This window comes from Anomaloglossus baeobatrachus, chromosome 8 (assembly GCF_048569485.1).
Source record: "Anomaloglossus baeobatrachus isolate aAnoBae1 chromosome 8, aAnoBae1.hap1, whole genome shotgun sequence".
NCBI lineage: Eukaryota > Metazoa > Chordata > Amphibia > Anura > Aromobatidae > Anomaloglossus > Anomaloglossus baeobatrachus.
Genome location: NC_134360.1, coordinates 63464154 through 63489606, shown reverse-complemented (window position 1 = coordinate 63489606; position 25453 = coordinate 63464154). Strand labels below are relative to the sequence as shown.

Sequence of the window (25453 nt, the reverse complement as noted above, 5' to 3'; positions counted from 1 at the left end):
CTGCACCATTCTCAGGAGTGGTGGGGTCAGGTCTCAGTAATTAGGAATATCTCCCCTATACTAAAATTGATGTGATATAACAAATATATAACAGTCTGCACACAGTTCTGTAGTGTGTGTGTGTGTGTGTGTGTGTGTGTGTGTGTGTGTGTGTGTGTGTGTGTGTGTGTGTGTGTGTGTATGTGTATATATATATATATATATATATATGCAGTATATACAGTGTTTATATATATATACAGTGTATATATATATACTGTATATGTGTAGTATATATAGTGTGTATATATATATATATATATATATATATATATGTATGTATATATATATATACATATATATATAATATATACTGTATATATGCAGTATATACAGTACAGACCAAACGTTTGGACACACCTTCTCATTCAAAGAGTTTTCTTTATTTTCATGACTCTGAAAATTGTAGATTCACATTGAAGGCATCAAAACTATGAATTAACACATGTGGAATGAAATACTTAAAAAAAAAAAAGTGTGAAACAACTCAAAATATGTCTTATATTCTAGGTTCTTCAAAGTAGCCACCTATTGCTTTGATTACTGCTTTGCACACTCTTTGCATTCTCTTGATGAGCTCAAGAGGTAGTCACCGGAAATGGTCTTCCAACAGTCTTGAAGGAGTTCCCAGAGATGCTAAGCACTTGTTGTCCCTTTTGCCTTTACTCTGCGGTCCAGCTCAACCCAAACCATCTCGATTGGGTTCAGGTCTGGTGACTGTGGAGGCCAGGTCATCTGGTGTAGCACCCCATCACTCTCCTTCGCAGTTAAATAGCCCTTACACAGCCTGGAGGTGTGTTTGGGGGTCTTTGTCCTGTTGAAAAAGAAATGATGGTCCAACTAAACGCAAACCGGATGGAATAGCATGCCGCTGCAAGATGCTGTGGTAGCCATGCTGGTTCTGTATGCCTTCAATTTTGAAAAAAAGCCCCAACAGTGTCACCAGCAAAGCACCCTCACACCATCACACCTCCTCCTCCATGCTTCACGGAGGGAACCAGGCATGTAGAGTCCATCCGTTCACCTTTTCTGCATCGCACAAAGACACAGTAGTTAGATCCAAAGATCTCAAATTTGTACTCATCAGACCACAGCACAGATTTCCACTGGTCTAATGTCCATTCCTTGTGTTCTTTCGCCGAAAAAAAGTCTCTTCTGCTTGTTGCATGTCCTTGGCTTGCTGTACAAAGACTCCTCTTAATAGTTGTTCTAGAGATGTGTCTGCTGCTAGAACTCTGTGTGGCATTGACCTGGTCTCTAATCTGAGCTGCTGTTAACCTGCGATTTCTGAGGCTGGTGACTCGGATAAACTTATCCTCCGCAGCAGAGGTGACTCTTGGTCTTCCTTTCCTGGGGCGGTCCTCATGTGAGCCAGTTTCTTTGTAGCGTTTGATGGTTTTTGCCACTGCACTTGGGGACACTTTCAAACTGTTCCCAATTTTTTGTACTGACTGACCTTCCTTTCTTAAAGTAATGATGGCCACTCGTTTTCCTTTACTTAGCTTCTTTTTTTCTTGCCATAATACAAATTCTAACAGTCTATTCAGTAGGACTATCAGCTGTGTATCCACCAGACTTCTGCACAACACAACTGATGGTCTCAACCCCATTTATAAGGCAAGAAATCCCACTTATTAAACCTGACAGGGCACACCTGTGAAGTGAAAACCATTTCGGGTGACTACCTCTTGAAGCTCATCAAGAGAATGCCAAGAGTGTGCAAATCAGTAATCAAAGCAAAAAGTGGTTACTTTGAAGAACCTAGAATATAAGACATATTTTCAGTCGTTTCGCACTTTTTAAGTATTTCATTCCACATGTGTTAATTCATAGTTTTGATGCCTTCAATGTGAATATACAAGAAAACTCTTTGAATTAGATGTGTCCAAACTTTTGGTCTGTACTGCATATTTTTATATATTATATATATATATATATATATATATAATATTGTGTATATATACAGTGTGTGTAATTCTATATATATATCTGTGTGCGTCAGGGTGTAATGTGCATATGGCTGTATATAAATATATGTATAATGTGTGTGTGTGTATATATATATATATATATATATATATATATATATATATATATATATATATATATATATATATAATGTATGTATGTATATATGTATATATATATATATATATATATATATATATATATATATATATATATATATATATATATATATATATATATATATATATATATGTATATATATATATACTGTATATATAAAATCTGTTTTTGAGCATGTGCCATATCATTAATTATTTTAATTTTCGGATTCTTCTTGATTACAGTAATAGACCAGTGCAGCTCTTACAATGGTGGCTGCAGCACTCACGCCAATTGCACTCAGTTGGGCATAAAGGTCTCATGTGAGTGTTTTCCGGAATATGAAGGAGATGGCTATGTCTGCACTCCAATCAATCTCTGTGCTAATGGTGACAATGGTGGATGCAGCGAACACGCAACATGCACTTATACTGGTCCAGTAAGTGAACACAATAGTATTCTCCTTAATCATAACTTTCAGATGGTTCTGTACACACTGGGGTTACCTTCTGGGGTTAACTAAATTGTCTTTATTTCAGGCATAAACAAACTATAGTAATGATTCAAACGATTTTTCATAGATAACCATGGATTTAGCACTTGAATCATCATCACATGTTCACACACATTTTTTTAAGGGGTTGTCCACTACTGGACTATTCGTGGACAACCCTTTTCACAGATCCACTACGCTGCATAAAATTAAAAAAAAAAACTGCACCCCTTCCTCCCAGACTAGTGTGGCACCCCTGAGGCTTCAGTTGCCACAGGGTACTGCACCTCACCAGAGGTGCAGTGTTCATCCCGGGTACAGAGGAGGTCATTACCGGTAAACACCACAATCCACCAAAACACAGTCAGTTGGCCTTCCACAGGGACTGGGTTAGGGTAGGGTCATTTGGATGGTCACCACAAGGTATGGGACTTCCCACCCACTAGTTCAGCAACCCGGGGGGTGGAGCTACACAATGGGGAGAAAGGCGACAGACATACACACACACAGTCAGTGACTGGGACAAAGTGAGGAGAGTAGAGAACACGGCCACTGGGGAGAGAGCTGCGTCATAGCTCCCTAAGGGCCGAGCGCACAGAACAGGGTGCGGAGCCCTAGGCTGGTGGGCACTTCAGGTCCCGCCAGCAGTATCCTCCAAGCAGAGGATTTCAAGTCTTCTGGCCCACACAAAGTGCCCGGGGCACAGCAGCATATATAGCCAGGAGCTGCGACACAAGAGCGGCACCAGTAACTGACTCGCGCTGCCTGCCATACGGGACAGGAACGGAGCCGATACAAGGACTCGGGTCCCAGCGTAGCTTCAAGCCGCAGGGACTAACACAACACAAACAGGGAGAAAGTACTCACGGAGAAAACCACCGGTTCTGACCTCCAAACTATCCGGGATCGGCTGGAGCCCATGACAGCAGAGTCTGGCAGTCCAAAGGCGGTGACATTTCAGTGAGTAAAGAACTTTGATTGCACCCCTGTGCCGCTCCCTTCCTTCACCGCCTCCAACCTTGCGCTCTGCTGAAAGAATACTACTACTCGCAACCTCCCTGGGGCCTGAACTCTGCCTGTGGAGAGCTGTACCAACCTAGCTGCACTACCATCTGCCCCCAGAGGAGACCTCTTGCAGCGGCGGTTTTTATTTTTAGCCGCATAACACAGGTGGCGTCACAAATAACTACTATCCCCATCTTCATCCCCCATTTCTTGACACCACCGGGGTCATGGAACCGGGCCTAGCCGCTGTGACATCCCACCCCATACACCGGCCCGGTGACGAGTAACCCTTCGGATCCCATGGGTGCTTCACTAGCACCATTCCCCCAATTTCTCCATGGTGTCTCCCGGCAGTCATGTCACATAGACACTGACATTTGACCGATGCAACCAATCAGTAGCTACTTGATTGGCTGCACCCAAGACATGCAGAAATAGTGCAAAAATGTCTGCTACAAGTACTTAACGTGTATACATACCCTAAGAGGCAACAGGTAGGAGAAGAGGGTGAGAGAAAAAATAAAAAGGGCAAACATATAATACATGCAGCCTTCCACGTGTCAGACATTGTTTTTTTTTTTTTTCATTTTTTCAATTAATGAAAGCTCATGAATATGACAAAACTTCACTCAAGTGCAAAAAACAAAAAAAGTGCAGCATGCTACAAGCAGTCTTTAGCACACCATCTCCAGAATGGAGACCAGCAACATTCCCCAATCTTGTAAGCCAGAAGGGAAAATCACGGGTCAGGATGGTCACACTTGGCCAAGGGTGGCTTCCCATCAGTCATGAGCCAAACAGTCTCGACTGGTTCCGTACAATGGGAAATGATGAAGGACCTGATGGCCACGTATACACAATGTAGACTGTCAGATGGGGTATCATATGAGGGCACCACATCCTAGAAAGACCCATGTCACAAACAGTTGTGGACTTTCAATACACAGTGGCATAATGAATAGCTTAAACATAGATGTGTGCTAGAAACACGTTTTGGATCAAAAATAAATACCTAGTCAGAAGACCCAGGCAACTAAAGATGAGTGTGCTCAAATGAGTAAAAGTGAAGTACAAGCTAAGTGGGGTTCCCACACCTAGTAAGTGTGCGCATCCTAGGGCCACCACACCAGGGGCACTTCTGCACCTTGAGCTTGCCAACAGACTATGGCTTTGATACAGAGTGTCAGTGGTCACGTACAGAAAACATTTTTACCAACCTATGTATACCTCAAAGCTTCTGATCTTTAACAATGAGTGTTCATGTCTATTACCAGCAGCCCTGGCATAAGCCACTATGGGTAGGGTGAGATGGTGCAGCCGGCCACCAGGATGGCCAATTGTTGCACAATCTTCAAGTGGTCATTGTCCCACCATGGGTGGACAATGCTTTTTCCGTGCTGCTGCTGCCGCACCACCTGGCCCTGCCTTAATAAGAACCGATGGTAAGAAACTAGACGCAATGATGGCCAGAAGGATTTCACTAGTGTCGTATGGAAGACAAAACTACACCTAATCGTAGCCAGAAGGATTTCACTAGTGTTGAGTGGAAGACAAACCTACACCTAATCGTAGCCAGAAGGATTTCACTAGTGTCATCTGGTAGACAAAACTACACCTAGCCATGCCCAGAAGGATTTCACTAGTGTCATATGGAAGACTAAACTATGCCTAATCACGGCCAGAAGGATTTCACTAGTGTCATATGGAAGACTAAACTATGTCTAATCACAGCCAGAAGGATTTCACTAGTGTTGAGTGGAAGACAAAACTACACCTAATCGTAGCCAGAAGGATTTCACTAGTGTTGAGTGGAAGACAAAACTACACCTAATCGTAGCCAGAAGGATTTCACTAGTGTTGAGTGGAAGACAAAACTACACCTAATCGTAGCCAGAAGGATTTCACTAGTGTCATCTGGTAGACTAAACTACACCTAGCCATGCCCAGAAGGATTTCACTAGTGTCATATGGAAGACTAAACTATGCCTAATCACAGCCAGAAGAATTTCACTAGTGTTGTGTGAAAGATGAAACTACACCTAATCGTGGCCAGAAGGATTTCACTAATGTCATTTGGAAGACCCCAAGCCATTGTTTTTGAGGTTCCTGTTAAAACAGTTACCAAGAACTTTCTGCTCACCCATTACATTTACTAATGAGTGACCATTCCTGTTCTTCAGTATATAATAACCTTTCCTTTGCTTGTAGAAAAAGCGCAGATGTGAGTGTCATGAAGGTTATGTGGGTATTGGGATCCAGTGTCTAGAAAAGGCTATTCCACCGGTGGATCGCTGTCTTGAAGAAAATGGAGGCTGTGATTTTCTGGCAACCTGCTCAGATTTGCATTTTCAAGGTATGCAACAATGCACTTTATGCTAACCAAGAACCAGTGTTTAGTGCAGTCATTATATACCTACTAAAAAGAAAGAAATCGATTTGGCCACTTTACTGACGTTGGTCATTTAACCTACATATAATAATTTTCGCAAATGATCCGCAGTGATATAACTTCTCAACTTTTACTTACTAGAGAAAACTGCGGGCGTTTTTCACTTGCAGTCACCAAAAGGGAAATATAAATACACGTATGAAGAGGCAGAAACGGCCTGTGAGTCGGAGGGAGCCGCCATTGCCACCTTCCAGCAACTGTCGGCTGCCCAACAGGTACATCAGTCTCCCTGGGGTATTGTGCTCGTGTTCCTGTCGGGAGGTGTATATTATATATATGTATATAATATATATAATTTTTTTTTCTCTCTCATGTCCAATATGAAATAGTTGGGTTATCACCGTGCCCTCACCGGATGGCTCAATAATAGGACAGCGGGTTATCCCATAGTGCACGTTGGACTAGTCGACCTTAAGCAGCGAACAAACAGGAATGAGCAATGGGATGTATATTGTTACCGATTCCAAGGTTAGTACATTCTGTAAAGTAATTATTTTTACAAGGCCAAGATTTAATAGTTAAAGGGAATCTGTCAGCAGGTTTTTTCTACCTCATCTGAGAGCACTAAAGCAAAAAAAAATGTCACGTATGCTCTTCTAAATCATTTGGTATATGATTACAAACTCATCTGAGAGCAGCAGGATGTAGACAAAGAGATTCTGAATCCAATGATGTATCACGTAGATTACTGGCTGAAGACATTCTAGCACAATCAGAACTTTTAGATTTAGTAATGTAGCAGAGCTGAGAGAGCTGCACCCGCTCACACCAGGCTCTCTATTGACAGTGACAGTGCGGTGTCAAGCAGAGGAGGGGGTGTGCTGGACTGCCGTATGCGTGACTTTGTGGTCCTGCAATAGTAAGGGTCCTTCTGCTTAAACAAACATAGCAAATAAACAACAAATTGGACCTTACCAACACAGGCATTCCTGAATTTCCGGTGTTAACCCTTGCAGCATATTGGCTCCAGCTTACATCTCAAAAACCTGCTGACAGATTCTCTTTAATACAGAACTGGCATAACATGAGGACTTTCTGGTTGTTACTTGCAATTTGGACATTGTTTGCCATCGTTTCTTCATGACCCTGATTAAAGAGAACATGTCACTTGCTCAAAAAAAATTGAGGTAAATACGATATAAAAAAAAAAAAATCCCCGATTTCCCCTAATTCTGCTGCTCTTTTCTGTTTTGCACTGGGTCTCTCCATTACAGAGATATTCACATCAGTTGCTTTTGGAGAGCAATATGTGAAATCTCTGCTTAAAGACCAAGACACCCATACCTTTTGGCCTTGTGTGCAAAATTGGGAATGTTGGCAGATATTGTATTAGAGGACACACTACACTATTTCCACTGTATGATCCTGTGTATTTCCCCCCCCCTCTTCCAAATCAGGGGTCTTGGCAGTCGGACCTCCCATATTCATAGAATTGTCTTTAATGATTTCTGATCAGATGTTGGACGTTGGTACTGTGATTTCTAATTCTGGAGATTATTGTGTAGAGTGGTCATAGTTTTTCTGATTTTGTAGACACCCGGTGTGAATGTCCTGACGGCTACGTGGGTGATGGGAGCTTCTGCAATGGAAACCTGCTACAAGTTTTGGAGGCAAACCCTCGACTGTCCAAATTTTACTCTGTAAGTTAATGCTTCCATGTGCTGGTAATAAATTAAACGCCGATGTTTCTATATAAGAAAATATATGCGACATAAAGCGATATCACATGTGAGATATAGAATATTCATGTAAAGGACCCACACGACAGCAGGTTGATGCTCCTATAGCCAATGCCAGTGTGATATCATTGACATGTGCCAGTTTTTTATGGCCAAATTCATGGTATAAAGTAAGGAAACCAAGAGTTAGCAATAGTAAAGAGTAACTTCATGCAAGATGCGAGCGTCACTGGGATAAATATCCATAAGCCACGAACCTGAAGGCTGTAAAAGATGCAAAATGGAACCAGAAGAACCATGTGGTTATCTCTGCGTTGCTGTGGAGCGATGAAATAGCCAATGCACTGGATGTGGATGAAAGGGGGGTTTATCTCAACGCGTTTCAAAGTGATCCTCACCAGGTGACTTTCTGTGGAAGAACTGTGGATCCCTTTGAAACGCGTTGAAATAAACCCCCCTTTCATCCACATCCAGTGCATTGGCTATTTCATCACTCCACAGCAGCGCAGAGATAACCACATCATTCTTCTGGTTCAGTTTTGGATCTTTTACGGTCTTCAGGCTTGTGACTTTTGCAGCAGCGGGTTTACAGGCTCTGATCAGGGTTGTGTTAGGCACAACCACACAAGGTGAGCGGACACTCCACTTGTTTTATTTTCAGTTTTACTCGGTAAGACCCTATTGCGCTCGTTTTGTCCACAGTTTATCCCACTGTGGTAAATGTGGCACATCTACAGTCCCTGACCGAAGTTCTGTCGCTTATCCATGTTATGTAAATAAAAACTTATAACCTGACTTTAAATTCATCCATTGGTTTCATAAATTACTCTTTTGAAAGCTGAAACCCTCCCAAATTTGGTTTAGGTTATGAAAATAAAGTTGCTGCAAAACTGAAATATTGATCATTTAACCCCTTCACAACTGGCCGATTTTTCGCTTTCCGTTTTTTTTTTCGCCATTCTTCCGAGAGACGTTTTTTTTTTTACTTTTCAGTCAATATGGTCATGTGAGGGCTCATTTTTTGCGGAACGAGCTGTACTTTTAAATGAAACCATAAGTTTTACAATATAGTGTACTGGAAAACTGCAAAAAAATCCAAATGTGGAAAAATGGCAGAAAAAGTGCGGTAGCATTAGTGTTTTTGAGATATTTTATTTACTGTGTTCACTATATGGTAAAACTGATGTGTGGGTGTGATGCCTCAGGTCAGTGCGAGTTCGTAGACCCCAAACATTGATAGGTTTACTTTTATATAAGGGGTTAAAAAAAATCAGACAAAATTTGTCCGAAAAAAGTGGCGCACGTTTTACACCATATTCCATGACTTGTAGCGTTCTCATTTTTCGGGATCTATGGCTCATTGACTGCTTATTTTTTGTGTCTCAGGCTTCTGTTTTTAACTGTAGCATTTTTGCACAGATGCTACTTTTTGATCGCCTGTTATTGCATTTTGCGCAAAATTTGTGGTGACCAAAAAACGTAATTTTGGCGTTTGGAATTTTTTTGCCGCTACGCCGTTTACTGATCAGATTAATTGATTTTATATTTTGATAGATCGGCCGTTTCTGAACGCGGCGATACCAAATATGCGTATATTTTTTATTTTTTTAACCCCTTAATTTTCAATGGGGCGAAAGGGGGGTGTTTTGAACTTTTAGGTTTGTTTTTTTTTTTTATTTATTTAAAACTTTTTTTTTAATTTTTTTTTATTTTATTTTACTAGTCCCCCTAGGGGGCTATATGGATCAACAATCCGATCGCTCTGCCATATCTGCTGATCACAGCTATACAGCTGTAAACAGTAGATATGCTCCCTTTCTGCCTCACTCAGCTCCGGTTCAGGTGAAACCGAAAGTAATTCATGTGAGCTACAGAAGTCATCACATGACCCTGTGCTACCATCACAACCACCGGAAGTCACGTGATCACGTCACGTGACTTCCGGTATCGGCCAGTGAGTAAATGTTTACCGCCGATGCCATTATAATGGCGCTGTCACATATTGACAGCGCCATTTAAGGGTTTAAATGGCACAAGCAGATAACGATTCTGCTCATGTCTGGCAGGCACACATCTCTGCTGTGAAAATCAGCTGAGATGTGCGCCGATCGCGTCAAGCTGCCGGCAGCAGACCACGGGCAATAACACTTTGACCGGTAGGACATAATATTACTGCCGTTCGTTAAGGGGTTAATGAACACAGAAAGGTCAGATTTTGGCAAGACAAAAGTTGTCGCCCACAGAAAGTAATGTGAAATTCAAACAAATAATTAACTTCTAATACAAAGATATGTGGCATAACATTGGTGAATGAAGTTGTGGGGCTATTAGAGCCATATTTAATATTTTGTGTGACTTCCATGAGCTTGAAGGACTGCATCCATGCGGTTCAACAATGATTCATACAATTTATTGATGAAGTCATCAGGAATAGCAAAGAATGCAGTCTTACATGCCTCCCAGAGTTCATCTAGATTCTTTGGTTTTGTCTTCCAAGCTTCCTCTTTCATCCTACCCCAAACATGCTCAATGATGTTCATGTCTGGTGACTGGGCTGGCCAGTCCTTGAGCACCTTAATCTTCTTTGCCAGGAGGAACTTTGTTGTAGAGATAGATGTATGAGATGGAGCACCATCCTGCTGCAGAATTTGACTCCTTTTATGATTGGGAATGTAAGAGGTAGCTAATACTTCTTAATATTTTAGGCTATTGATATTGCCGTCCACCTTGCAAATGTTTCGCACACCACATACTGAATATAACCTCAGACCATGATCTTTCCTCCACCAAACTTAACTGTTTTCGGGATCCATACGGGCTCCAGTAGGTCTCCTGCAGTATTTGCAGCAGCTGTGGTGTAATTCAACTGAAGATTCATCAGAGAAATCCACCTTCTTCCACTCTTTCAGCGTCCATCTGTTTAGCAGGTTGTGGGACTTGGCAAATGCCACACGGTTTTTTAATTGCCTTTTGTTTAGTGCTGGCTTCTGGGCACTGATTCAACCATGGAGGCCATTTCGAGACAGAATCCTACAAACTGTTCTAGTTGACACAGGGACTTGAGGTGACCAGGCCTGTTGGAGCTCTGCTGCAGTGGAAGAGGGGCTGGCTTTGGATTTTCTAACCAACAAACGTTCCTCCTGAGCAGTTGTCTTGCGGGGTCTGCCGGACCTGGGCTTGTCAAAAACATCTCCAGTCTCTTCACATCTTTTTTTAATTCTTTGTACTTGACGCTGAGACACATTATAAGTGCCAGCCCCCTCTGCAGTGGATCTGGTCGTCAGCCACTTGATAATCAAGGCTTTGGTCGCAGGGTGGATTTTTGGTATGTTGCCAGAGGTCAAGCTGCACTTCAAGTGAAGGTCTAGGGTGCTGGGTTTCTTTTTATACACACCCACTAATTAACCGATCATTTAGTGAGCACAGGTGAGGATGTAAACTAGGATTAGGTGCATTATATGATAAGGCGACAAACCTTTTGTCTTGCCAAAATCTGACCTTTCTGTGTTCATTAAATGATCAATATTTCAGCTTTGCAGCAACTTTATTTTTATAACCTAAACCAAATTTGGGAGGGTTTCAGCTTTCAAAAGAGTAATTTATAAATCCAATGGATAAATTTAAAGTCAGGTTATAAGCTATTATTTACATAACATGGATAAGCGACAGAACTTCTGTCAGGGACTGTAGTGACTGCTAAATCCAAATTTATTTTAGCTATTAAGGCCTGTGCACATGTTACGGTTTTGTTGCGGGTTTTTTTCTGCGCAGATTTTTCACAAAAACCTGAAAGATTTCCTAGTCACAGTAAAGTGAATGAGAATCCTGAAGTCTTCTCACACATTGCTTATTATCTCCTTGTGGATTTGGTGCAGGTTTAAATTCTTACAGCGTTTTTGCTTCTAATTTCATCCATACTGGTGTAGGAAAAAATCTGCACCAATAACGCATCAAAAAGAAGCTATTTTATGCAGCTTTTTTCCTTGCAAGAGATGCAGAAATTTCTGCTGCAAATACTTAATGTGCACATGTACCCTTAGACAGCATTCGGAATTGTGGACCATAGTAGTATAAAGTTCCAGGCTTGTTAAGAAGTGTCCGCTGGGTGGCTCCCCATCAGTTATCCCCTGCTGGACGGCTCCCCTCCAGTGTCCCCCCACTGGGCAGCTCCTCTCCAGTGTTCCCCCTCTGGGCAGCTCCCCTTTAGTGTCCCCCAGCTGGGCTGCCCCCCTCCAGTTTCTCCTCGCTGGGCGGCTCCCCTCCAGTTTCTTGCCAGCTGGACAGCTCTCCTCCAGCTTCCTCCCTCTGGGTGGCTCCATGCCAGTTTCTCCCCGCTGGACAGCTCCCCACCAGTTTCCCCTCACTGAACAGCTCTCCTAGATTTTCTCCCCGCTGGGTGGCTCCCCTCTAGATTTCCCCCGCTTTGCGGCTCCTCTCCAGATTCCCCCTGCTGGGTGGCTCCCCTCCAGTTTCCTCCCTCTGGGCGGCTCCATGCCAGTTTCTCTCCGCTGGACAGCTCCCCACCAGTTTCCCCTCACTGAACAGCTCCCCTACATTTTCTCCCTGCTGGGTGGCTCCCCTCCAGTTTCTCCCCGTTGGGCTGCTCGCCTCCAGTTTTGCCACACTGTGTGGCTCCCCATCAGTTCCCCCTGCTGGACGGCTCCCCTCCATTGTCCCCCCACTGGGTAGCTCCCCTCCAGTTTCTCGCCAGCTGGACAGCTCCCCCCAGTTATCCCCCCCTGGGTGGCTTCCCTCCAGTTTCTCCCCATTGGGCTGCTCGCCTCCAGTTTCGCCACACTGGGTGGCTTCCCTCCAGTTTCCCTATGCTGTGCGGCTGCTCGCCTCCAGTTTCGCCACACTGGGTGGCTTCCCTCCAGTTTCCCCATGCTGTGCGGGTCCCCTCCAGTTTCTCACCAGCTGGACAGCACCCCTCCACTTTTCCCCACCAGTTTCCCATCACTGAACAGCTCCTATTTTCTCCCCGCTGGGCTGCTCCTCTCCAGTTTTTCACTAGCTGGACAGCTCCCCTCCAGATTCCGCTCGCTGGGTGGCTCCCCTACAGTTTCTTGCCTGCTGGACGGCTCCCCACCAGTTTCTCCTCACTGGACAGCTCCCATTTTCTCCCCGCTGTGCGGCTCCCCTCCAGTTTCACCACACTGGGTGACTCCCCTCCAGATTCCCCTCACTGGGTGGCTCACCTCCAGATTCCCCTCACTGGGTGGCTCCTCTCCAGATTCCCCCCGCTGGGCAGCTCCTCTCCAGGTTCCCCCTGCTGTGTGGCTTCCCTCCAGTTTCTTGCCCACTGGACAGCTCTCCACCAGTTTCTCATCACTGAACAGCTCCCCTCCATTTTCTCCACGTTGGGTGGCTCCTGTCCAATCTATCGCCCACTGGGCGGCTTCCCTCCAGTTTCTCCCCGCTTGGCTGAGCTAGATTTAGAAGTCTCTCTATTTTCATTCAGAGAGATGTGCAAAGGTAATTGAGCCACAATCATGCTGTTGTTACCCCCAGTGTAAGCCGATCAAACACTGCAAATAGGTCATACTGGCCAGAGCATTGGGCGTCCCCGAGCACAATGATGCTTGCGCAAGTAGTTTGCTTACGTAAAGCGGTGCTACGCATGTGCACTGACAGGAGCTTCATGTAAGAGATCTCCCCCCATCCTCCTCTCTGAAGCCCCTGTCTCACAACACTTGGATGTATCCATGTAATGAGTGTGTGAGCTCTTTCAGGATTAGAGGATTGACTTCGTTCTGAGCAAGCGAGTGCTGTCAATAGAGATCAGGGGAAATGCTCACAGTGCAAGTGAGGGGGCATAATGGTGCTCTGAACGTTTGGCCACACCGAGGGTGCACCAAAGCCACTCATTTGCATATGAAGTAAAAGAAAGAAACTAAAACACTCAAATCAATAATGAAGGGATGATTGTTATGGGGGGTCACGTTTGTGTTTTGGCGATGACGGATTTACTTAAGTAAAAGAGCAGCTGAATCTACTATTAGAGCTTGGCCAAAGTGTCCAATAAGTGTCCAAAGTTCTCCCACAGCCATCGAGGGACAGCGTGGAGAGCTGATATAGGTCTCTTAACTAACGTTGTCAAGTTGGTGCACTAAAAGGAAAGACTGGTTTAAAGGGGGACTCCAAAAAAAACCTTTAGGCTCCTTAAAGAATGGTGTTTGTGTCTTCTTAGATGGTTCTGGACTATGGCACCATCAACTCCCAGGGGTCGTCATTCCTCGGCATGCTATGGAACTATACCTCATATAAAACCTTATTTGTCCCAGATGATGACAGCATGGAAGATAATGTGGTAAGTTCTGCACCCTAAATTATACATCTATGAACAGTGAGGTGTAGTTTTCAATACCTTAGAGTATATGAAAAAACAGATCAAGAATTGTAGATCATGCTTGAGTATTGTTTACAAAAAATTATTAAACAACTCCACTAAAAATGTGTTCCTGACATTGTATCCTCTTTCCAATATACCAGTGCCAAAAGCGTTTTAAAGACATTTTGGAAAGCCCCTGTCCCAAGGGACAATTTGTTTTCCTTTAAACAAAAACGGTGGTCCTGCGGTGGTCCCAGGGTCTTTTATTGTCAGCATTGGTGACATCAAATGGACAAAGGAATGTTCTTTTCGGTGGAAGCTTTTTTTTTTTTCCTGAAGACATTTTAAACCTCTTTTTTTATCCATGAAACATTCTTTAAAGCCTTTTTTAAAGTGGTTTTGGAGGATTTTGGAACAGAACCCTACAACCTCCATCATAAACCGTTTTTTTCCCTGTTTCCTTTATTGTGTGGGACACAAGAACCACAACTAAAGTTCGCTTTACACGCAACGACGTATATGTCGTCGGGGTCACGGAATTCGTGACGCACATCCGGCATAGTTAGCGACGTTGTTGCGTGTGATACCTACGAATGAGTGCTAACGATCAGAAATACTCACCTAATCATTGATCGTTGACACGTTGTTCATTTTCAAAAGATCGTTGCTCGTTCTGGACGCAGGTTGTTCGTCGTTCGTGAGGCAGCACACATCGCTACGTGTGACACCCCTGGGAACGACAAACAACAGCCTTCTTCCGTCAACGAGGTGGGCGTGACGTTAATGTGGCTGCTCTCCGCCCCTCCGCTTCTATTGGTGGCCTGCTGTGTGACGTCGCGGTGACGCTGCACGAACCTCCCCCTTAGGCTATGTGCGCACTTACCGGATTTTGCCGCGGATTTTTTGCGGTTTTGCTGCATGTTTCGCTGCAGAAAATGTTCATAACATCTCTGCAGTGAATCACCAGCAAAACCTATGGGCAAAAAAAATCCTGTGTGCACTGGGCGGAATTTGACAGCTGCATGTTTTGCTGCGGGATTCCCGCAGCAAAAACAATTGCATGTCACTTCTTTTCCGCACGTCGCTGCGGGATTTCACTACATTGACTCCAATGTTAATCGTGAAATCCCGCAGGGAATAACGCAGGCAGCAAATTCTGTGCGGTTCACTGCGTTTTCCTGCGTTATTCCCTGCGGTATTTCGCGGTTTACCTCCGGTAATGTACATCGCCTGTCTGCGGTTTTGCAGGGAAGTGATGTCATTACAGGAAGAGGAAGCCGTGCAGAGAGAGTAAACAAACACACAGATCACACACAGACATCACAGACCTAGAACACAGACACAGACACATAGAACACACATAGAAAGAAAACGGAAATATAGAAAACAAAGAACGTGGGCTCCGCTGCATATTCACCTTCCAGCCGAGGTAAGCACACAGCGGCGGCCCGGTATTCTCAGGCTGGGGAGGGAGAGGGGCAGGGGTAATGTCCCCCGCCTCACTTCCCCTCCCGCAGCCGAGAATATCAGCCGCAGCTTCCCTGGCACTGTCGCATGCATTATGCGGCAGTACCGGCGTGTCCCCGGCTCTTCCTGCCGCCGTGTAGCAGTGGCAGCAAGGTAATACAAGGGGTTAATGATGGTGGATCACCGCCATTAACTCCAGGCTTGATCATGGCAGTTACATATAGTCCAACAATATATTAGGGACACACAGCAGCCATCCCTCAATTGGGACGCTGTATTGTGTGCTGGAGCTACTCACATATAGAATCAAAAACAGGAGAGAAACGAGTAGAACTGCTTCAAAGAATATGTATTTTATTTTTGTTATTATCTTAATTTATATTGTATCAAAGACAGATAAGAAAAATACATATATAAATATATAGAGAGTCAAGAGTAAAGATAATGAGGCCAAGAGGAGAGATGTTAAAAGGGCACAGATATAACCTGCAAGGATCCTAAAAGAGTGTTATCAAAAACCACATGAATGTCACATAGGAATTATATCAGCAAAGGTAAACAGAGATGCTGACTGCACCATTCCTGCGTGCTGATTACACAAATATCACACTTATGTACAATTGAAACAATGCAACGAAGTCTTATGGGAGAAGGATCATAAAAAAGTGCATGAGCCAAAGCACAGACACCAACCACACCATGTACAAGCACTGTTTGAAAATAGCTCAACACAAGTGTGTAGAAAGAATAAAAAAGGGGGTGTCAGAATGGTCTGTATTGGCCAGTTATATATCAACTACAACGTTTATCACATAAGGCAAATAACGCATATATGTGCACTTATCTCATAAGGCATATAACACATGTGTGTATATAGTGGTTGTAAGTAGGGTCCTGCCCATACAATGTCCCTCATTGCCAACCATCTATCAGTGCTCTAAGTCAACGTTATTCAGAATTTAAACATGATACTACGACAGAGGGAACACAGGAATGGCAGGAGCCTCATACATACCACAATGTACAGTCCGCATATATAAAAAAGAGTCTGGCAGGTTTGTCAGGTGAGGAAGGGTTAAGTCCCCTGGGTAACTCCGACGTACGTTTCACAGATAGCTTGTGCGCTGTTGCTTCATCAGGGAGTCCCTGATATATAACTGGCCAATACAGACCATTCTGACACCCCCTTTTTTATTCTTTCTACACACTTGTGTTGAGCTATTTTCAAACAGTGCTTGTACATGGTGTGGTTGGTGTCTGTGCTTTGGCTCATGCACTTTTTTATGATCCTTCTCCCATAAGACTTCGTTGCATTGTTTCAATTGTACATAAGTGTGATATTTGTGTAAACAGCACGCAGGAATGGTGCAGTCAGCATCTCTGTTTACCTTTGCTGATATAATTCCTATGTGACATTCATGTGGTTTTTGATAACACTCTTTTAGGATCCTTGCAGGTTATGTCTGTGCCCTTTTAACATCTCTCCTCTTGGCCTCATTATCTTTACTCTTGACTCTATATATATTTATATATGTATTTTTCTTATCTGTCTTTGATACAATATAAATTAAGATAATAACAAAAATAAAATACATATTCTTTGAAGCAGTTCTACTCGTTTCTCTCCTGTTTTTGATCATGGCAGCGTCTATGTGACAGCTGACATGATCAACCCGTAAGTAAAGTGAATAAAACACACACACAGAAAAATCCTTTATGTTAAATAAAACAAACAAGCCTCGTTCACCATTTTATTAACCCCTCCCGCACCAAAGCTCCGGCATAATCCACACCGCTCCGACGTCCTGCGCTGCTTACATCCAGCCGCGACTGTCACAGACACAGCGCTGAACGAAAGCAGCAGACAGCAGAGGTAATTACCAGTCATTTCCCACGGCCGGTAATGTGAACTCACTGCCGACCGTGGGAAATGTAGCTATCTGTCCTCTATCTATCTATCTATCCCTCTATCTGTCTGTCTATCTATCTATTCCTCTATATGTCTGTCTATCTATCTATCCCTCCATCTATTCTTCTGTCTATCTATCTATCCCTCCATCTATTCTTCTGTCTATCTATCTACTATCTCAGAATTAAATGACTTTTTTTTTTTCTTTTTTCAATGTGCTTTATTGCATTGAATGCAATAAAGCACATCCCAACCCGCACGCGGCAAAACCGCGGCAATACCGCGAACAATACCGCGGTCAACCACATGCGGTTTTCGGGTGCCGTTTGCAGCGTTTTTTTACCGCGGGTGCGGTAATCTTTGAGAGCATGCGGAATTTTCTCAAGAAAATTCCATTTCCCAGTGCGCACATAGCCTTAAAGAGGTTTTTCGCCGGCCACAGTGACGTCGGTAGGAAGGTAAGTGTGTGTGACGCTTCCTAGCGATATTGTTCGCCACGGGCAGCGATTTGGCTGTGACGCACAAACGACGAGGGCGATCGCTAGCGATGTCGCCGTGTGTAAAGCGGCCTTTAGTCTGCCGCCACCTGGAAGCTGACATTAATAATACACGTTAACCAAAAAGTTGATTTCTCCCATATCTCGCCTGGTAGCACCAGGCCTCTTCATATTAGCTTAGTGTCACTTGGAGGCAGATATGTGTCTGACTCTCCCAACAGTGTTAGCTTTGGTAGGTTAGGGCCTATTCTCTCTTTTTTTGTGTCCGTTTTTCTGTGCCGTATGGCCACTACTTAGTCTTCTGTCCACATGATTGTGGAGGTCTTACCTTTGTGTCAAGGGTTGTAAGTCTTAGTAGGCTACAATAAGCCTTCTAGGGATCCTACAAGTAACATCAGGGATTTCTATTTCTCCTTCAGCTGTACTTGTATTAGTTTTCCCACACCAGGGAGAACATTGGGATGTCCCATGGTTCCTATGCCCCCCAATGAAGCAACTGTGAAATTAAGATTTTTGGTACTCACCATAAAATCTCTCTTAGGCCGGAGTCAGACTTGTGAGAGACTCATGTGAGTCTCGCATCACATCACCCGCCACGGCGCACACTCTCCGGACAGCAGCATCTCAGCTGCATAGAATTATATACAGCCGACCCGCTCCTGTCAGGTGAGTGTGCGGCCGCCGTGTTGGGTGATGTGATGCGAGACTTGCAAGTGTCTCTCACAAGTGTGACTCTGGCCTGAGAGAGATTTTATGGTGAGTACCAAAAATCTTTATACTGAGAATTTATTTTCAGTTTTGTTAAAGCATTTTTTTCATTGCTGGAGAGGTGCTTTAAACCCAAGTCCCCTGCCCCAGGTCTTGTACTCATCTTCTGGCATTTTCACCTTTTTTCAGTGTATATGCGGTCCCACGGCGCCATCATGTGCCCATTACATCTCAATCAGAAGCTACATCAAAAGCTCCCAATACAAGTCTATGACAGCCAGAACAAGGCCCTCATAGACTTGTATTGAGTTATGACCTCCAGTCACTCCATTAAATACTGGAGCTGCTGTCAGGTCACAAATCACAGGAGACTAATTAGAGCGATGCGGATAACAAATGTTATAACAAATATTATCAGAGGAAGTGTATAAAATAGGGGGCTTAGATTTAAAGCACTACTACAGCGGTGATGTATTATACATATTTTTACAGCCATTTTTGCTTGTGATTTCTTTTCTGACAAAGACCCTAATACAGCCACACAATCTGGGCAGCTAACTCCTTATAAATCACAGATGATGGGGCTGCAGAGTTCAAAACTTCATTGTTTTCTTCTGAAGAGTTGTGCTGAGCCACATTGAACAAACAAAAACAGAAAAAAAGATATGACCGTAAAATGTGCCGCCCTCACATTACACTACCATTGCTATAGACCAATGTTATATTTAATAGATCTAGTTCATTTTTTATTAAAATCTATTTTTCTGTTTTAGACTTTAACATGGCGGGACCTGGAGCATCACATGTCTAAATTGGACATATTGGTCCCATATACAAACCTTACACAAGGGAGCACTCTGCTGTCCCAACTCGGCTACAACCTTTCAATTTCACATGCTAATTGCTCCATATCACAGGTAAGTAAACCGCACTGTTATATAATATATATATTATGTATGAAGATGATTATGATATCATATATACAGTTAGGTCCAGAAATATTTGGACAGTGACACAATTTTCGCGAGTTGGGCTCTGCATGCCACCACATTGGATTTGAAATGAAACCTCTACAACAGAATTCAAGTGCCGATTGTAACGTTTAATTTGAAGGTTTGAACAAAAATATCTGATAGAAATTGTAGGAATTGTACACATTTCTTTACAAACACTCCACATTTTAGGAGGTCAAAAGTAATTGGACAAATAAACCAAACCCAAACAAAATATTTTTATTTTCAATATTTTGTTGCGAATCCTTTGGAGGCAATCACTGCCTTATGTCTGGAACCCATGGACATCACCAAACGCTGGGTTTCCTCCTTGTTAATGCTTTGCCAGGCCTTTACAGCCGCAGCCTTCAGGTCTTGCTTGTTTGTGGGTCTTTCCGTCTTAAGTCTGGATTTGAGCAAGTGAAATGCATGCTCAATTGGGTTAAGATCTGGTGATTGACTTGGCCATTGCAGAATGTTCCACTTTTTTGCACTCATGAACTCCTGGGTAGCTTTGGCTGTATGCTTGGGGTCATTGTCCATCTGTACTATGAAGCGCCGTCCAATCAACTTTGCGGCATTTGGCTGAATCTGGGCTGAAAGTATATCCCGGTACACTTCAGAATTCATCCGGCTACTCTTGTCTCCTGTTATGTCATCAATAAACACAAGTGACCCAGTGCCATTGAAAGCCATGCATGCCCATGCCATCACGTTGCCTCCACCATGTTTTACAGACGATGTGGTGTGCCTTGGATCATGTGCCGTTCCCTTTCTTCTCCAAACTTTTTTCTTCCCATCATTCTGGTACAGGTTGATCTTTGTCTCATCTGTCCATAGAATACTTTTCCAGAACTGAGCTGGCTTCATGAGGTGTTTTTCTGCAAATTTAACTCTGGCCTGTCTATTTTTGGAATTGATGAATGGTTTGCATCTAGATGTGAACCCTTTGTATTTACCTTCATGGAGTCTTCTCTTTACTGTTGACTTAGAGACAGATACACCTACTTCACTGAGAGTGTTCTGGACTTCAGTTGATGTTGTGAACGGGTTCTTCTTCACCAAAGAAAGTATGCGGCGATCATCCACCACTGTTGTCATCCGTGGACACCCAGGCCTTTTTGAGTTCCCAAGCTCACCAGTCAATTCCTTTTTTCTCAGAATGTACCCGACTGTTGATTTTGCTACTCCAAGCATGTCTGCTATCTCTCTGATGGATTTTTTCTTTTTTTTTCAGCCTCAGGATGTTCTGCTTCACCTCAATTGAGAGTTCCTTAGACCGCATGTTGTCTAGTCACAGCAACAGCTTCCAAATGCAAAACCAAACACCTGTAATCAACCCCAGACCTTTTAACTACTTAATTGATTACAGGTTAACGAGGGAGACGCCTTCAGAGTTAATTGCAGCCCTTAGAGTCCCTTGTCCAATTACTTTTGGTCCCTTGAAAAAGAGGAGGCTATGCATTACAGAGCTATGATTCCTAAACCCTTTCTCCGATTTGGATGTGAAAACTCTCATATTGCAGCTGGGAGTGTGCACTTTCAGCCCATATTATATATATAATTGTATTTCTGAACATGTTTTTGTAAACAGCTAAAATAACAAAACTTGTGTCACTGTCCAAATATTTCTGGACCTAACTGTATATAACCAGTGAGTGCGAATGTGGCCTTTAAAACTTTTTGTCTGTGGTTACAGCGAGTTGCTATATGTGTGTGATCTTATTTCTTCTCCAGTGTTCTAAGGTTGTAAATGACAATGCCATTCTTCAATGGGACATACCGGCCTTCAATGGAATCATCCACATAATAAAAGGACCACTGATTGCTCCTGCTGTAAAGGTAGGTAAGACGCTGGTCAGGTATTATATCAGCTTATGAGGATCTTAGATTTTAAGCTGAAAATTAATTTCTGAAACCCCAATATCTTGTATTCTGCCCCCAGGAAATACCCGAGCGCCAAATCTCTCACCCAGGTACCACGGCTCTGGTCACAGTTATGGTCCTGTTGGTCGTGGCTGCAGTATCCGCCGGTTTCCTCTACTACAGGAGAAAGACTGACAATCTTCACTTCAGGCAATTTAAGGTATGTGATGATTGCGTGCGTTGATTACTCTAATTGGATCCATACTGCACACACTATTAGGCTATGTGCCCATGGGACAATGTACCCGCGGACTTTGCCATAGGTTTCCCCGCAGGTTTCCCGCAGTTGCTCCCCGGAATCCGCAGATATCCATTGCTGCGGAATTCGAGCATTTTTGTTGCGGTAAACTTGCGGGACAAGTGCGGAAATACCTGCGGAAGTCCCGCCCTCTATCTCCAGCCTTAGAGATAGTGCCAATGAATTGGAAGGATCCGGTCCAGCAGCAGTGCATATGGTCTTTGGCTAATTGTTGGGCGTCCAGCGAACCGCTTCCTCTTTTGATTAGCCGGCCTGACCAATGTCCTGCTGCAACAAAGACGTCACCGCAAACCGATTAATTAAAAGAAGATCTGCGGGTGTTAGGAAGTAAGAGGCCGGTCTCACGGCTCACCAAGGTCCTATAGATTTGCACCAACTCTACTCGCAGTCAAAATATCAATGTCATTCGTGTATCCTTCTATCAGCCAAGTATAACTTTTAACATATTTGATGACATAAAAAATTATTATTGAGCTATTTTTCCTTGGCAGACCCTATTGTCAGTCTTCAGTGTCCATTGGGCTCTAGTTTTGTCCAGTATCCAAGGAGTTATCGATAAAAAGAGTCAGTTTTATTCAAAAACGTATTAAAAATCCACATACCGAGCTGGAGTAATACAACCAACGCATTTCAGACCTTAGCTATGGCAGGGGTTGTAAAAAATGCTCATGATGCTTGGGTTTGTTAATGATTAGAATCTATAAGATTGCTTGCGACAGACAATTCTAATCTGTTTTACCTTATTTTATATATTGTGACTTAAAAGTATGAACTCAATCCAGCCAATAACGTGACATGTCATGGACTTCATCTAGTTGTTAATGTGTATTTGAGTTTAGGAAGAAGCCGAAGACGATGACGACATAGATTTACAAAATCCACCTCTGGTGTCCATTCCTAATCCGGTGTATGGCATCAGTACCTCCTTCATAGAGCAGCTTGAGGTGAGAATAAAAGAACTATTAGACGTAATATACACAATAAATGTGCCGTATTCCTCTATGGAAAGCTGTAAATAGCCACCATTAACCTGCAGAAAAGACAAATGATAAAACTGTCCATACAGAAGTGTCTGAAGTGAAAGGCAACTCCCAGACCCTCTCTGGCACTGTGTATGTGCCTGTCTGGGTAGGTTTTCTCAGAGATATGGGTCTCCAGGGGACAATAGATTACACGCAGATCCAAAGTTGGTATATTATGTTAGCAGAATTCTATTAAAGGGGCTTTCCTACTTAAACGGGTTGTTTGGAATGAAACAATTGATGATCCCTTCTGTAGAGTAAATCATCAATATCAGATCGGTGAAGGGCAGACACCCGGCACACCATTGATGACTTGAAATCTGGCAGTGGTCAGACCACAGAAGCCCCATAACATTGATTAGTGGCTACTGCGGAGTACTACTCTTTATTCCCCATGACTGATCTTGTATTGTTGAACGATCTTTCAGATACATCATCAATTGTTAAAGGATTTGTCCACTATGATATAATCTATCCATGGCATGGGGTAGATCACTAAAGGTGGCTTTACACACTGCAACATCGCAAACGACATCGCTGTAACGTCACCGGTTTTGTGACGTAATAGCGACCTCCCCAGTGACATTGCAGTGTGTGAAACACATCAGCGACCTGGCCCCTGCTGTGAAGTTGCTGATCGCTACAAATCGTTCAGGACCATTCTTTGGTCCTTTGTTTCCCGCTGTGCAGCAAAGTCTCAGTGTGTAAAGGGGACTTAAAACACTGGAAACGAGTGATGTGTCACAATATCTGTCAATCACTATTCTCTGTCAGTCGGTCTCTCCCTCTCGGTCTCTATTCTCTCTCTGTCGGTCCGTCACTATCTCTGTCCCTCTCTCACAGTCTGTCGGTCATTTTCCCCTCCTCTCTCATACTCACCGATCCCCGGCGCGGCGCTGCACGGCATTCACACTGCTGCGGCGGCTTTTCCTCTTTTGAAAAAGCCGGCCGCTCGTTAAACAATCTCGTATTCCCTACTTTCCCCGCCCACAGGCGCCTATGATTGGTTGCAGTGAGACACGCCCCCACGCTGAGTGACAGGTGTCTCACTGCACCCAATCACAGCAGCCGGTGGGCGTGTCTATACTGTGCAGTGAAATAAATAATTAAATAATTAAAAAAAACGGCGTGCGGTTCCCCCCAATTTTAATACCAGCCAGATAAAGCCATACGGCTGAAGGCTGGTATTCTCAGGATGGGGAGCTCCACGTTATGGGGAGCCCCCCAGCCTAACAATATCAGTCAGCAGCCGCCCAGAATTGCCGCATACATTATATGCGACAGTTCTGGGACTGTACCCGGCTCTTCCCGATTTGCCCTGGTGCGTTGGCAAATCGGGGTAATAAGGAGTTATTGGCAGCCCATAGCTGCCAATAAGTCCTAGATTAATCATGTCAGGCGTCTCCCCGAGATTCCTTCCATGATTAATCTGTTAATTACAGTAAATAAACACACACACACGAAAAAATCCTTTATTAGAAATAAAAAACACAAACACATTCCCTCATCACCAATTTAATAAGCCCCAAAAAGCCCTCCTTGTCCGGCGTAATCCACGGACCTCCAGCGTTGCTTCCAGCTGTGCTGCATGCAGGTGACAGGAGCAGCAGAATACACCGCCGCTCCTGTCACCTCCACGCAGCTAATGAAGACAGCCGCGCGATCGGCTGAGCTGTCACTGAGGTTACCCGCTGTCACTGGATCCAGCGGTGGATGCAGCGGTGGCCGCGGGTAACCTCAGTGACAGCTCAGCTGATCGCACTACTCACCGCCGCTCCTGTCACCTCCACGCAGCAACTGAGGTGAGTAGCGAGATCAGCTGAGCTGTCACTGAGGTTACCCGCGGCCACCGCTGCATCCACCGCTGGATCCAGGTAACCTCAGTGATAGCTCAGCTGATCGCGCTATTGCCTTCAGTAGCTGCGTGGAGGTGACAGGAGCGGCAGTGTATTCTGCTGCTCCTGTCACCTGCATGCAGCAGAGCTGGATGCGACGCTGGAGGTCCGTGGATTACGCCGGACAAGGAGGGCTTTTTGGGGCTGATTAAATTGGTGATGAGGGAATGTGTTTGTGTTTTTTATTTCTAATAAATGATTTTTTCGGGTGTGTGTGTTTATTTACTGTAATTTACAGATTAATCATGGAAGGTATCTCAGGGAGACGCCTGACATGATTAATTTAGGACTTATTGGCAGCTATGGGCTGCCAATAACTCCTTATTACCCCGATTTTCCAACGCACCAGGGCAAATCGGGAAAAGCCGGGTACAGTCCCAGAACTGTCGCATATAATGTATGCGGCAATTCTGGGCGGCTGCTGACTGATATTGTTAGGCTGGGGGGCTCCCCATAACGTGGAGCTCCCCATCCTGAGAATACCAGCCTTCAGCCGTATGGCTTTATCTGGCTGGTATTAAAATTGGGGGGAACCGCACGCCTTTTTTTTAATTATTTATTTCACTGCACAGTATAGACACGCCCACCGGCTGCTGTGATTGGGTGCAGTGAGACACCTGTCACTCAGTGTGGGGGCGTGTCTCACTGCAACCAATCATAGGCGCCTGTGGGCAGGGAAAGTAGGGAATATGAAATTGTTTAATGAGCGGCCGGC

The 25453-nt window shown here is 44.0% G+C and overlaps 1 protein-coding gene across 1 annotated transcript in view; it reads left to right on the top strand.

Annotated features, from left to right (window-relative positions):
- Positions 1 to 25453, top strand: part of LOC142249827 (stabilin-1-like) — a 281112-nt gene that overhangs the window by 252916 nt on the left and 2743 nt on the right. Inside the window, exons 51-60 of the mRNA XM_075321739.1 lie at positions 2352 to 2545; positions 5813 to 5957; positions 6135 to 6268; positions 6383 to 6521; positions 7587 to 7693; positions 13923 to 14042; positions 19418 to 19561; positions 21374 to 21478; positions 21582 to 21722; positions 22661 to 22765. Of these exons, the coding sequence (XP_075177854.1) occupies positions 2352 to 2545; positions 5813 to 5957; positions 6135 to 6268; positions 6383 to 6521; positions 7587 to 7693; positions 13923 to 14042; positions 19418 to 19561; positions 21374 to 21478; positions 21582 to 21722; positions 22661 to 22765 (1334 nt within the window). The remainder of the gene's footprint in view (positions 1 to 2351; positions 2546 to 5812; positions 5958 to 6134; positions 6269 to 6382; positions 6522 to 7586; positions 7694 to 13922; positions 14043 to 19417; positions 19562 to 21373; positions 21479 to 21581; positions 21723 to 22660; positions 22766 to 25453) is intronic.